Source organism: Alternaria rosae, assembly GCF_020736505.1.
Source record: "Alternaria rosae strain MPI-PUGE-AT-0040 chromosome Unknown BKA58scaffold_6, whole genome shotgun sequence".
NCBI classification, from domain to species: Eukaryota; Fungi; Ascomycota; class Dothideomycetes; order Pleosporales; family Pleosporaceae; genus Alternaria; species Alternaria rosae.
The window spans coordinates 1,432,194-1,444,632 of NW_025763575.1; the positions used below are offsets into that span (position 1 = coordinate 1,432,194).

The 12,439-nt window shown below is 52.4% G+C and overlaps 4 protein-coding genes across 4 annotated transcripts; 3 read left to right on the forward strand and 1 right to left on the reverse strand.

Annotated features, from left to right (window-relative positions):
- Nucleotides 1–64: 64 nt before the first annotated feature.
- Nucleotides 65–4,540, reverse strand: BKA58DRAFT_317145 (aldehyde dehydrogenase-like protein; the record flags this gene model as incomplete). Its single annotated transcript, XM_046167606.1, has 12 exons — nucleotides 65–227; nucleotides 279–997; nucleotides 1,075–1,302; nucleotides 1,358–2,220; nucleotides 2,453–2,512; nucleotides 2,791–2,889; nucleotides 2,947–3,050; nucleotides 3,111–3,796; nucleotides 3,842–4,020; nucleotides 4,068–4,322; nucleotides 4,374–4,443; nucleotides 4,493–4,540. The coding sequence occupies 12 exons, from the start codon at nucleotides 4,538–4,540 to the stop codon at nucleotides 65–67; spliced, it is 3,474 nt and encodes a 1,157-aa protein (XP_046024354.1).
- A 433-nt stretch (nucleotides 4,541–4,973) lies between these two features.
- BKA58DRAFT_459269 (SnoaL-like domain-containing protein) lies at nucleotides 4,974–6,336 on the forward strand (the record flags this gene model as incomplete). The annotated part of the gene is made up of 3 exons (XM_046174712.1): nucleotides 4,974–5,043; nucleotides 5,106–5,167; nucleotides 5,214–6,336. 3 exons carry the CDS (start codon nucleotides 4,974–4,976, stop codon nucleotides 5,865–5,867), a joined length of 786 nt encoding a protein of 261 aa, XP_046024355.1. The 3' UTR covers nucleotides 5,868–6,336.
- On the forward strand, nucleotides 6,337–8,944 carry BKA58DRAFT_195211 (carotenoid oxygenase). Its single transcript, XM_046165694.1, has 3 exons — nucleotides 6,337–6,966; nucleotides 7,016–7,766; nucleotides 7,813–8,944. The coding sequence occupies exons 1-3, from the start codon at nucleotides 6,805–6,807 to the stop codon at nucleotides 8,640–8,642; spliced, it is 1,743 nt and encodes a 580-aa protein (XP_046024356.1). The 5' UTR covers nucleotides 6,337–6,804; the 3' UTR covers nucleotides 8,643–8,944.
- A 1,958-nt stretch (nucleotides 8,945–10,902) lies between these two features.
- Nucleotides 10,903–12,186, forward strand: BKA58DRAFT_195313 (uncharacterized protein). The gene is made up of 2 exons (XM_046165696.1): nucleotides 10,903–11,619; nucleotides 11,670–12,186. The coding sequence occupies exons 1-2, from the start codon at nucleotides 11,091–11,093 to the stop codon at nucleotides 12,017–12,019; spliced, it is 879 nt and encodes a 292-aa protein (XP_046024357.1). The 5' UTR covers nucleotides 10,903–11,090; the 3' UTR covers nucleotides 12,020–12,186.
- Nucleotides 12,187–12,439: the final 253 nt, after the last annotated feature.

Consider the following 12,439-nt stretch of genomic DNA (forward strand, 5'->3'; position numbering starts at 1 on the left):
ATACACCACGCATGCCTTCCATAACTCCCTCCTCTTTATTACCCTACCCATAATCTGAGAAACCTCAGCAATGCATGCCATAGTGTGAAAACGCTTGCGACGGATCAATGACGATGGAATCGTCCAAGTTTGTGAAAGCCAACAACTCCGAATTGATGTCGTAAGCGCCAGAATCATCGAATGTAAGATCAAGACTTTGCTGTGTCTGTAGCGGGGTCATGAAGTTGCTGCGCGCGTCAGTATCATGGCTTGCGTAGGTTCGTTCACTCATCACTTACGGATCCCAGTTGCCCCACAACTGAGCGATCATCTCATCATCGAGATGAACCTGCCCATTCGACCCATTCGCGTCTGCGTTGCTCTGTTGGGCCTGGCCCGTGATGCCCAGATCGGCAAGACGGATTGGTGTCTCCTCAGTCACCATTTTGGTAAAGCCAATCTGCTCCATGCCACGTGTAAGCTCCAACAGCTTCTCAATATGCGCGCTATACCGGGATGTTCGAGTGTGTGCGAAGGCAAGTATGAAGATCATGATCAGACGTAGTATACAAGTGCTGTCAAAAGCCGTCAAGCTCGATAATGTGCCATCGTTTGCCATTTGCGTCAGTATCGAGATGCTCTTCTGTGCGGCGTCAATGCACATTTTGCCCATCCGCTCGAACCATATCCTTTTGCTCGAAGCCAGTGTTCCGTGCTTGATGACGAGGTATAGAAGGAACGGCCGCGTGAGGAGTATCGTGGTACTCCAATATTGGAGATGCAAGATTGCGACTGCGCGCCGGTGCGTGGGGGGCGAGGGTACGTCGTATTTGAGATGTGGCGGCATCTGGCGATACCATTTTTGCAGCAGCAACAGAGAATTAGACACGGTTGAGAAGGATATTGAGTTTGCCGAGCGCTCCATGTAGACTGATTGTATGATCTCACGTTTCAAGCGACAGAGAGACACCGATGTCGCCATCCATGATAGCGGGGTATGGAGTCCGGGATATAGTATCTCATGACCGTTAGTATGGGCGGGTTATGAATGGGCGATTCCAGACTTACCTGCTCTGAAGGCATGGGCGTAGTGACCTTCGTAAACCGTTCATCTATGACTGTCGGACTCCCGCCTCGCGAAGATAATTCTTGGTCGAGCTGAAACAGTGTCCACCAGATTCTGCGATTTTGTTCTCGCTCCATTGCAGTTCCCGACTCAGCCAATTGATCACGATGTAAACCTAGAGAAAACGCCATCTGAACGCTAGCGCCCATATACAGATAAGCGCTGACCCTGGAGCAAAGGTTCTCCATAGCGATGCTCTGAGCAGTGGTCAGCCATGCCGAACACAGTTTCAGCAATACCAAATGTACATACCATCGTGGCCATTGCACGTATACTATCGACATCGGCCTCATCATATACTGCGGGAATGAGTTGTTTTGCAAGTGTAAGGTAATCTTCGGATGTCTTCAAGTCCAATGCAGCTGGCCAATCCGGGGGCGGGGATTTACCATTGGCGCCTACATAGTTGGCTGCGCCAATAGCGAACATCGTATACAAACAGCACATCCAGGAGCTTGATGAGCGCGGCGCCGATTCCGAGTACGTATTATCTATTCGTCGAAGCAGGTTTTCTACTGGGTATAGCCAGTACGTGCAATGGACGTCCTCTAGAAACCGGGAGATGTAGACGTCGCACAACTCTCGACCTGGAAGGTAGTAGCTCTCTTCAAAACCAGGGGAATTAGAAGGCGAGGAGCTTGGTAGAGTAGGCGGATATGAGCCTACTTTGGGGCCTGGGATAATCGACGGGTCCTTTCTTTGCATACCCAAAGTGGCCACAGCAGCATTAAAGGGGATTTCACTGTGAGCGCCAACGTATCGAAATTTCCCTCTGGAGTCTTTCATCATGCAGCCCAATGGCTCATGCAGTTCCTGTACGTCTTGTTCCTCGCCATCATCAATACTCTCTGCATCTTCAGGCGACTCTTGCTCATTACTGAAGAGGCCTTCGGTATGCTGGACAGGCTCCGCATTGAACGTGCCTTCCTTGATGGCTTTGGCAATGGTTCGGAGAGATTGCAGGTTCAGCTCATGTCCAGGGAAGAAATGTTCGAGGATGCGCATAGAACATTGATATTCCTCCTCAGTGACATGGTAATAAGGTCTCTTCCTTCTTGGGGTAGCGATTGTGCACACCGCGCCTGTGCGCGCGCAGTAACGACATGGTCCCGGAACTTAAGATTGTCAGCTTGTGCCATTATCGGCACGATCGTACTACCGGTGGGAGAAAACCCATACCAGGATCAATACACTAGAGGTAGTCATTAGTTTCTTGGCACTGATGGACGTGGAGATGCCTTAAGCTACCTTTGTCTTCCTACTGCGACACCGATCACAGCTGCTGTGGACACGATGGGCGTTCGGAGCTCTGCTGGATGGGGGTGCCGAAACTCGTGGCGGGGCGACGGCCGCGTACTCGGCCATATTTATCCGACACCCTCGACAGCCCGGCCGAGTGAGATGACACTAGCGGCGATACGAAATTTTCATTCGGCAGGCTTGCAGCAGTTCGTGGAGAAGTCATGGAGCATCGAGCCCGCTGCAGTTGAGGATAAAGGAAAAGGGATCCCATTTCTAGCGGGGGATCTGCTGGGGCATTGCGCCCGCGCAAGGCCACCCTGCAGAACCTGCCGGTCGGCTAATCAAAATCTATAGCGAACACAGAATAGCGCTGGAGACACGGCAAATCATGTCGCAGCTGATCGATTCATGTCGCAATATTTAAGATATCTTAATCAAGACACTCTTTGTTTCCAGAAAGTTGTTCAGGGAATACAGAGGCTCGCCTTCGCGTCCTGATCCTGATGACTTGTATCCACCGAAGGGCATGTCTACGCCGGTGACTGTCGTCGGGTCAGCGAATGCATCACGTACCATCCGAGCGAAGGTATATTGCTTACCTGGTGAGGTGCAATTGACGCCGACCGTACCAGCTTCAAGCCCTGTTGCGAAGCGCATCGCGCGATCGATGTTCTTGGTGTACACTGATGCATATAGTCCGTACCTAAACAGAATTAGTCAATGTTTGTTTCAGCTTAGCCACGCTAGGGACCATGAGACGAACTCTGTTGCATTAGCCTTTGCGAGCACCTCTTCCTCATTTTTGAAGACGTTGATGTTGACAACTGGGCCAAAGATCTCTTCTTTCATGATCTTTGCGTCTTCTGGTGTGTTCTTAAAGATGGTGGGCTGGATGTAATAGCCTTCGCGGTCCGATGGAGCTCCGCCACCAGTGAGAAGTTCGCCGCCAGATTGCTTTCCCGATTCCAAATATTGCAACACAGTCTTGTGTTGCGCCTCGTCAGCTTGTGGGCCATGATTGACGCCACTCTCGCGCGCATCGAGCGGATCGCCCATTTTGACTTCTTTCTCAAAGTTCTCTTTGAAGAGCTCAATGTACTTATCGGCAACCGTATCCTGGACATAAATGCGCGAGTTCGCCATGCAGACTTGACCACTGTTCCACTGGATGCTATGAGCCGTTTCTTTCACGGCCTTTTCCAGATCGGCATCTTCGAAGATGACCGCCGGAGACTTGCCTCCAAGTTCGAGGAACACTTGCTTCATGTTGGACTTTGCGGCGGCTGCCTGAATCAAACGTCCCGTGCGACTTGAGCCTGTGAACGATAACGCTCGCACATCCATGTGGTGGCTCAAGATGGATCCGCTAACATTGCCGAAGCCGGTGATGATGTTGATCACACCTGGGGGAAAGCCAGCTTGCTGTACCAGAGTGGCGACTTTTGCGGACTACCATCATCAGTCTATTGCATGAGTGTGGAAGGGATGACGTACAGTCAATGGTGCCTTTTCAGAACTCTTCAAGACAACAGTGTTCCCGACAATCAGAGCAGGTGCTAACTTGTTTGCCAAAAACAACAATGGAACGTTCCAGGGGATAATGCCAGCTACAACACCATAAGGTTGACGCAGCGTCATGTTGACATATCCCGGAGTCTGGACGCTCGTGGTACCTGTTCAATGTTAGTAACCTGCTGCAAAACTCACTCAACCATCCTACCTTGCACACTGTATCCAGCTTCTGCATAACGATCCCATTTCGCCGCAGAAGCATAGGCATCGAAGAACTCGCCTACCGGACGACCCATAGAGCTTGCTTCTAAAGCGGCCAATTCATCGTTGTTCTCTCGGATCAGACTAGCCAACTTCTTGAAGTATTGGCCTCTTTGTTCTGGAGTCAATCTCGACCAAGCAGGAAAGGCGGCTTTTGCTGCAGCGACAGCATTGTCGGTGTCTTGCTCAGATGCCTCGTGGACTGTAACAAACGTAAGTCTGTTTTCTCCGAAGTTGGTCGTTCCAGACTCACCTTTTGCTACGAGCTTCAATGTGGCGGGGTTGGTAATGTCAAAGGTATTTCCATTTGATGATTCAACAAACTATAAAATAGTCAGCGGAGGCATAATCAATTGATTTAAGAGAGCCAACCTCTCCATTGATGAAGAGACGCGTCTCGATTTTTTCCGGCAGACCCATTTTGACGGCAGAAGTTCTAGAGCAAGTATATGCAAGCGTCCCTTGAGAAGGGTTCAAAGGATTGTGGCAGCGTATGCTATCTCTCTCTGGGAGACAGGTGCGGTAAATTTGGAGAAGCAGCGAGGCTGTGGCACGGCGTTGCTTCGATGACCCCACCTCGGTGCCGTCTTGCTCCACATGTTCTCAAAACGTCCCGCCGGAATTATCAACCCGCGGCTTCAGACATGTCGCGTCCATATCACCGCCAATACAGGTGAGCCCATTCGCGGAGCTGTCGCCAGAGTTCCACTCTTGCGGCGAATCTCACGTGGCTGGGGAATAGTTCCCTATATCGCTGACAACTTCGTGTTGGACTGAGGATGATAAGAAGCGGCGTATAGCCTCAGCGGTCGGTTGACTTGCACTTTCATAATCTCTCCGAGACGCCAGCATCATGGGTAGCGAGATCGAGCAATTGAAGGCCATAGTGGGGAAGCTTCAGGCGGAGGTAACGCGTTTAAGCGGCATGTGCTTAGTCAGCTATCGATTAGTCTCGTATGGCTTGCTAACGGAACATCAGATCAAGAGGACATTCGCAAGCTTCAGTACACGTACGGGTATTATCTCGATAAGTGTCTGTACAAAGAGGTTAGTAGACCGAAGATCCTATTTAACTAGAAGCTCATCTTAACAGGTCGCCAACCTCTACGCCGATCACCCTGACACATGCGTTGAGTTCCTCGGAGGCCGATACAATGGCAAGGAGGGCGTTAAGAGACTCTACATCGGTCGCTTTGCGAATGCCTTCGTAGCCGGACGCAATGGCCCTGTGCATGGGTTTCTTCTCGATCATCCACAGATGCAGGGCATTGTCGACGTCAACGCAGAAGGCACCCAAGCCAAAGGTCGCTTCCGGAGCATGATGTCGGCCGGTACCCACGATAGCATCAAAGACACACACCCTCGCGGCCTGGTGCAATGGTGGGAAGGTGGCATATACGAGAACGAATACATCAAAGAGAATGGAGTGTGGAAAATCTTCAGGTTGAAGTACTTCCCCTTCTGGCACGCGACCTTCGAAAAGGGGTGGGCGCACACCAAGCCGAACTACGTACCTTTCCTCTCAAAGACGTATCCGGAGGATCCAAACGGGCCAGATGTTTTATGCGATCGTCCGATGCTCTGGCCTGACACGCGTGTTGTGCCATTCCACTACAAACACCCTATCACCGGTGAGCAAGTCGCTAATGACGATCTTCGAGCTCCACACTTTGGTCAGGATGCTTCAACAAGCAATCCTCCACTCGTGCTGAGCGAACCACAATCCGAGACGGATACGACTGTTTAGTTTCAACTGCTGAATGACTCAAAGACTATACCGCACGCTCTATGTTTTGCTTCGGCGCATCAAGATGCCGTTCTTCTCTTTGTGCAATCTCGATTGGATTTGCTCAACTATTCAAACAGGCTTGCCCCTTTTTTGCTCGCATCGACGCGTCAGTGGTGTCCTCGGTATCGTACAGGAACAACGCGGTCGGGCCTCTTCACGTTCTCCTCCATGCCACCTGCTAGGTTAATTGAGGGCAGCATGTGCTATTTACTTCGTGGTCTCAGAAAACTGTTCAGCTTGGATTCCGAGTGGACCAGAAGATTTAACGCATAGCCTGTGCCTACCGAGACCATTCAAGTGCTTGTTATACATGTTGAGCAGGAATCGCTCGTGTTCTGACAGCCCTAATGCAACGCTCAAGATGCGCAGAAGGCTAGAGAAACCTCGGGATTGAACGAATCTACGCACTCTGAGTCACGGCAGAAGCCTTTTCAATCATAAACATTTGATCTGCAGTGTGTCTACTTTTCCCGGTCAATCATCCTTCTCAGCAGCTTGGATGCGGAACACGGGCAACTTCTATGTCCGAGGCAGCCGCATGGCATGACGTAGCATTGCTGTATTCGGACGAGGCCTTCCTACTCCAGCGTTACGGCTGTTTGCGTGTCCGAAAAACGCTACATCATCCCATGTCCAGTTTGCAACGCTGTGTCGGACCAATAGTGCCGCTTTCAATCCCGCGCGGTCGCATCAATCCGGGCACAACAACCCCTGTAACCATCCACAACTACCCCGCAAGCTCACTTCCCCACATCCATACTCGTAACTTTCGAGCACGGCAGTACGTCTGGTAGCAAACTAATGCGTCTCTTTTCCAGAAGGAAAACCTGTAACATGAGGGACAGTTTGCATTAGACTACCCTATTGCCAGTTGAGAGGGCACAACACGTACGTGATGGCACATATATTTTCTCTCGCGAACCCTGCCCCATCAGCGTATCATGAAGGGAGCCGATCGGGTGACCAAGTCAGGTTCCCAGATAGTGGCTTCTTCCAAGGCTTCAACAGGCCATCGCGACTCGAAGCCGATATCTTTGAGCTCGAGACGACTGGTACAGTGAGTATGCCGTCCTGTAGAGATGGAGCGCGGAGCTCAGTGCTTTCAGATTCCCAAAGATATAAACGGAACTTTTTTCCGTATACAACCAGACCATCGCTTCCCACCCTTGTACGAAGAAGATATACACTTCAACGGCGATGGTTCGGTCTCAGCATTTTGTTTCGAGAACGGTCACGTCGACTTCAGACAGCGATATGTACATACCGATCGGTTCAAGGCGGAAACGAAGGCACGCAAGTCTCTACTCGGCCGATACAGAAACCCGCATACCGATAATGAGATGGTGAAAGGTATTATCAGAACAGCTTCCAATACTAACATCATCTTCTGGCGCGGGGTGCTGCTAGCCATCAAGGAAGACGGCCCGCCTTTCGCTATGGATCCAGTAACATTAGAGACAGTTGGCCGGTATGACTTCGACGGTCAAGTACAATCCCCAACGTTTACTGCGCACCCTAAATTCGATCCAGACACTGGAGAAATGGTATGCTATGGCTATGAAGCGGGCGGTAACGGGTACGATGCCAGTTGTGACATTGTTGTATACACTATCGACAAAGATGGGAAGAAAACCGAGGAATGCTGGTATAAAGCGCCATTCTGTGGGATGATACATGATTGCGCTATCACGAAGAACTACTTGATCTTACCACTCACGCCGATCAAAGTCAATGCTGAGAGGCTCAAAAAGGGCGGCAATCACTTCGCTTGGGATCCAGATGAAGACCAGTGGTATGGCATAGTGCCTCGTCGAAATGGAAAGCCAGAGGATATCGTCTGGCTACGCGCCGACAATGGTGTGTATGCCGCTTGCAATATGTTGACATATGCTGACAATAACAGGCTTTCACGGTCATGTCGCTGGCTCCTACGAAGACTCGTCAGGCAACATCGTGGTCGACCTGACCATAGCTTCAGACAACGTCTTCTTCTTCTTCCCACCAGACAGCCAAGCAGACACACCCACGACGTTACTCCAGCGCAACAAGCTCGTCTCCGACACTTACCGCTGGGTCTTCGATCCCAAAACTCCCACCAACACGCGGGTACAACCTCATAAACTCTTTGGCATCAACGGCGAGTTCTCTCGCATCGACGACAGAGTTCTGACGAAGAAGTACAACCACTTCTGGCAATGCAACATCGACCCGAGCAAACCGTATGACTTCCAGAAGTGTGGCCCGCCAGCCGGTGGTCTCTTCAACGTACTGGGACACTACGAGTGGGAGAGTGGAAAGAAAGATACCTTCTGGGCAGGACCGACATGTACGTTCCAAGAGCCTGTCTTCGTTCCGAAGGTCTCGTCTTCTTCATCAGATTTCGTAGAGGGTGAGGGGTATATCATGGCTTTGCTCAATCATCTCGACGTCTTGCGCAACGACATCCTTATCTTTGATGCGCAAAACCTTTCCCAAGGGCCACTAGCAGTCATTCATCTACCTGTCAAGTTGCGTCTGGGCCTGCATGGTAACTTCATCGAACAGAAAGACATCGATGAGTGGGCTGAGAAGCGCAAGGAGGGCGGCGAGGTTGGACCAGCGGTGCCGGCGAAGGAGATGTTGCCATGGCAGAAGAAGATGGCAGAGGAGGAGGGCCTTGGGATTGCGGTACCAGTGCCGGGAAAAGATTCTCTCGACGGGTCGAACGGCACGATTGGGCTCAACGGTAACTGATTCCACGGTGAGGCTTAACTAGCAAGGAGAAACTGCTAATGAAACTCGACCTCGATCGTGCTCTTATATCTGTCTCCCCTGTTTGAACGGTGCAATTACTGGAACTCCGTTGACCTGAACCGTTTGGTTGTATACGAATGGCAAGCACGAACTGCCTGCTTCAAATTAGTATAGGTACCAGTCAATACTCTCTTCCAATTTACGCAATCACTCCTGTGCAGTTCCACCCCGACCTATATAGCAGCCTTACAGACTGGAAAAGACCAGTTCTAGACTCCGACTACAATTCTTTGACTCCTCAAGAACTTACTGTGGTGAATGGGGTGCACAGACATCAGGCCCTCTTTCTTACCATTCGAGTGATGGGGCCACCTCTAGTGCTCAGGTGGTGATAAAATGAGCTGGTTCATATAAGGGGAACGGTGCTTTCCATGACCACGGGCCCATTATCTCCAGTCCGGCTGGTCAACTGAATACCGACTTACCAGAACCTCGCTTCGAGCACGCCCATCTACCCACCAAGCAAGATCAGGGACCGACCAGAGATCCCCATCAAATCGCCATCAATTATGGACACTACTCCAGCTCCATCCTCAAGCTTGAATTACAAGGCCTTGCGCAACGCTCGAAAGTCTGCAGGAAGGGTAGCGAGGGGCAGTGGAGTTTTCATAGCCAACGAGCAGGGAGCTTGTGTCGAAGGATCGCCATATACCGAGACACTGCCAATCGAAGATACGATGCAGTACGAGTGTTGCATCCGCAGATCGCAATTGAGCAGATAGCAAGAGGAGGAGGAGAGCCGAGAGCCGTTGGATAGATAGATAGAGCTACAACAAGACCTAGTAAACAGCGCGTAAGTTGAGACATTCATACTCCAGCACAGGGTGAAGGAGATGGGTCAGAGTCGATCTTCCCAATGGTCGTGTATTGCATGATGGGACCAATTACGAAAAGGGTATAGCGTAGTCGACGATAGCCCAGAATGTGGGGGGCAGCGTGTCACATGCCACACCTTTGTCTCTGTTTGAGCCATGTGAATGCGTATTGGAGGTGTCGGCTGAGCCTAGGTGGTCTAGAGGGGTGTCATCCGTACGCTGGTATCGCAGTGAGGCTGGCGGGGGTGCTGTGGTGGTGGTGCAGAGGGACTGGGGGCAATGAAGTACTCGTCGCTGTGGCTAAGGACATCATGGTGGGAATGATGCGAAAGCGTGCAGAGCATGGAAACCCCCAACTACTCTGGAGTAGGCGCCTCGCGTCGACAGGACTGACGATAACGTAGTGGTTGCGATGGCGGGCTGGGAGTGGGGAAACTTGCATGGCGTGACACTCTGCGCTGATTGGCCGAGTGGGTGGCTGGCTCCGCCAAGTTCTGGCTCGTTTCTAGTCGGGCTTCCCTGCTGCTTCTCCCCGGGGCCAGCATAAGATCCATAGCGTCCGCTGCCCATGTGACCGTCTCTCATCCATCGTCGCCTCGTGATTCAAGTCGGTCGTTCAACTCTGCTGATAATCCTGCCTGAAGAAAGCCCAGAGTCTGCAGTATCGAGGTAAGAAGCTTTCTGTTCTTTTTTTCCTGCCCGAAAGTGTGCATCCGCCTTGTCGAGCGCCGCCGGTCGAGCAAGTTGTTACGCCTTCGCCCGTCACCTGATATCGCGCATCCATTTGGAACATCACGGGCGAGCCCTGTACCGTCCATCGGTAAGTGAGCATCATGGCTCTTTTCGCGCGACCGCCGCAAAGCCCTGCATAGACGTGCGCAGCCTGCCTGCGCTTCTGCACGGCCTGTCGCCTGCTGGGAGAAGCGCACCTGGCGTCGTGGTAGCCTCGAGCCCGCCCGCTCGCTCGCTGGCCGCGGTGGTGTTGTCGGCATCCCGCACTTGAGGGACGCGCGCATCCACCACGAAACGACGCACGACGCCATTGTGCACTTCCTACGACCCACCCGCTCGCACGATACGACGGCTCTCTTTTGAGTCGTGACAGCTGCGTCTCACAGCAACGGCCAAATGGATGCGCCCAATCCTTCTGCTTGCTGGCGCTTTGTCGCACCACCTTGACCTACTCACCTGCTCGCGCCCGTGCTAATGTTTGTCGAACGCAGGCCTCTGTATGCGCTCCCCAAGCGCATGACTGCTACATCAAGTCGTCTCCGGCTTGCGCGTGAATTGGTGGGCACAGCGCCGCTGCTCTCCCGCCTCGGTGCTTTGCGCCTGCGACTCACGCTTCGAGCGCGTCTGTTCTGCTACCTTCACCAGCCTTCCCATACGTCACCCGCCTAAATCACTCATCCCCGGCTACCTCTTGGTCGCCCAAAGGAGCATTGCGTTCTCGCCAGGCTTCAGCGCCCTCACTCACCATTGGCCCTGTACATCCCAGGCCTCGCCGATCCTAGCGTCCAACGCGGATTCCAGCTGCTTCTATTCATCCCTCCGAGATATCCCACCAGACACCATGGCTGATACCGCCGGATACCCTACCGACGGCAAGCTGGATGCACACAACGTCCACACCAACAAGCGGAAGCGCGACACGCGCGATCAAGGACTGAACCGACCTGCTCCCCATTCCGCCAACAACGACCTCACCGACCAAGCCACTGCCTCATTTCTCGCCGCGCACAACGCCGCCGACGACGATATGCAGCAACAGTTCGACGTACACCACAACGGTGGGACCAACACTGCCAGTGTCGGCGACACCGCCGCCGCCGCGCTTGCCTATCACCAGATGACGGTCCCTCAGGCGACAGAACTCCAGTTCCAGACACAGAACTCAGGCGACGGCTCCTTCAGCATGGGAGACCACGGCCAACAACAAACGGGCATGCAAGACTTTAGTCTCGAAGCTTTGAAGGCTGCTACACAGACGGGTCGTCCCGGTCAAACAGCACCCAGCGACTCGCCACCGCAAAGCGCCGCGCACAAACCTCAAGTCGGCACCGATGAGTGGCACAAGGTCCGGAGAGACAACCACAAAGAAGGCAGGCATTTGTGCGAGCCCTCCTAGATACAGTTGCTAACAGCTGCATAGTTGAACGCCGCCGTCGCGAGACCATCAACGAGGGAATCAACGAACTAGCCAAGATCGTCCCCGGCTGCGAGAAGAACAAGGGCTCCATCTTGCAACGGGCTGTCCAATTCATTACCCAGCTGAAGGAGAATGAGCAACAAAACATCGAGAAGTGGACCCTTGAAAAGCTACTTACCGAGCAAGCCATCACCGAGCTCAGCGCTAGTTGCGACAAGTTCAAGGCCGAATGCCAACGGGCGTGGGACGAATGCAATATCTACAAGCGCACATGCGAAGCTAACGGCATCATACCCGACGAGATCAAAGAGCGTCAGGAGAATGGCGAACAGACGGGAGCCAATCCCATGTAGGACTGGGAATAAGCGTCGCTTGTCGATCATTTCATCGAGGCGACAGTAACCTTGTCTTGCTAGCCATGTTCAGGAGACATATATCTGTACTTCTTTTCCCGGCCTGTCGGTCGACTGTTCATTCCCCGCACTGGCAGTGCGGCAGACTATGTTATGTTCGGCGTACAGTTGTGGAGATATCGCTCGCTCTTTAGGGACGGTGTTTTCTTATTGGTTTGCATCTGGCGGCAGCGATCGCGGTGCGCTTGGGTAGGCCTCTCCCACACAGACAACTGAGGCTTCTCTTACGTCTTTTGAGGGCTAGCGACACATTTTACAGCAAGGAGGCGTTCTGTCAATGATGTATCACTTTCGGTAATCCATTGCTGATTATTTTACGATGAATGTTGTTGTGATGACTTAGGGATATGTCGCAGAGAC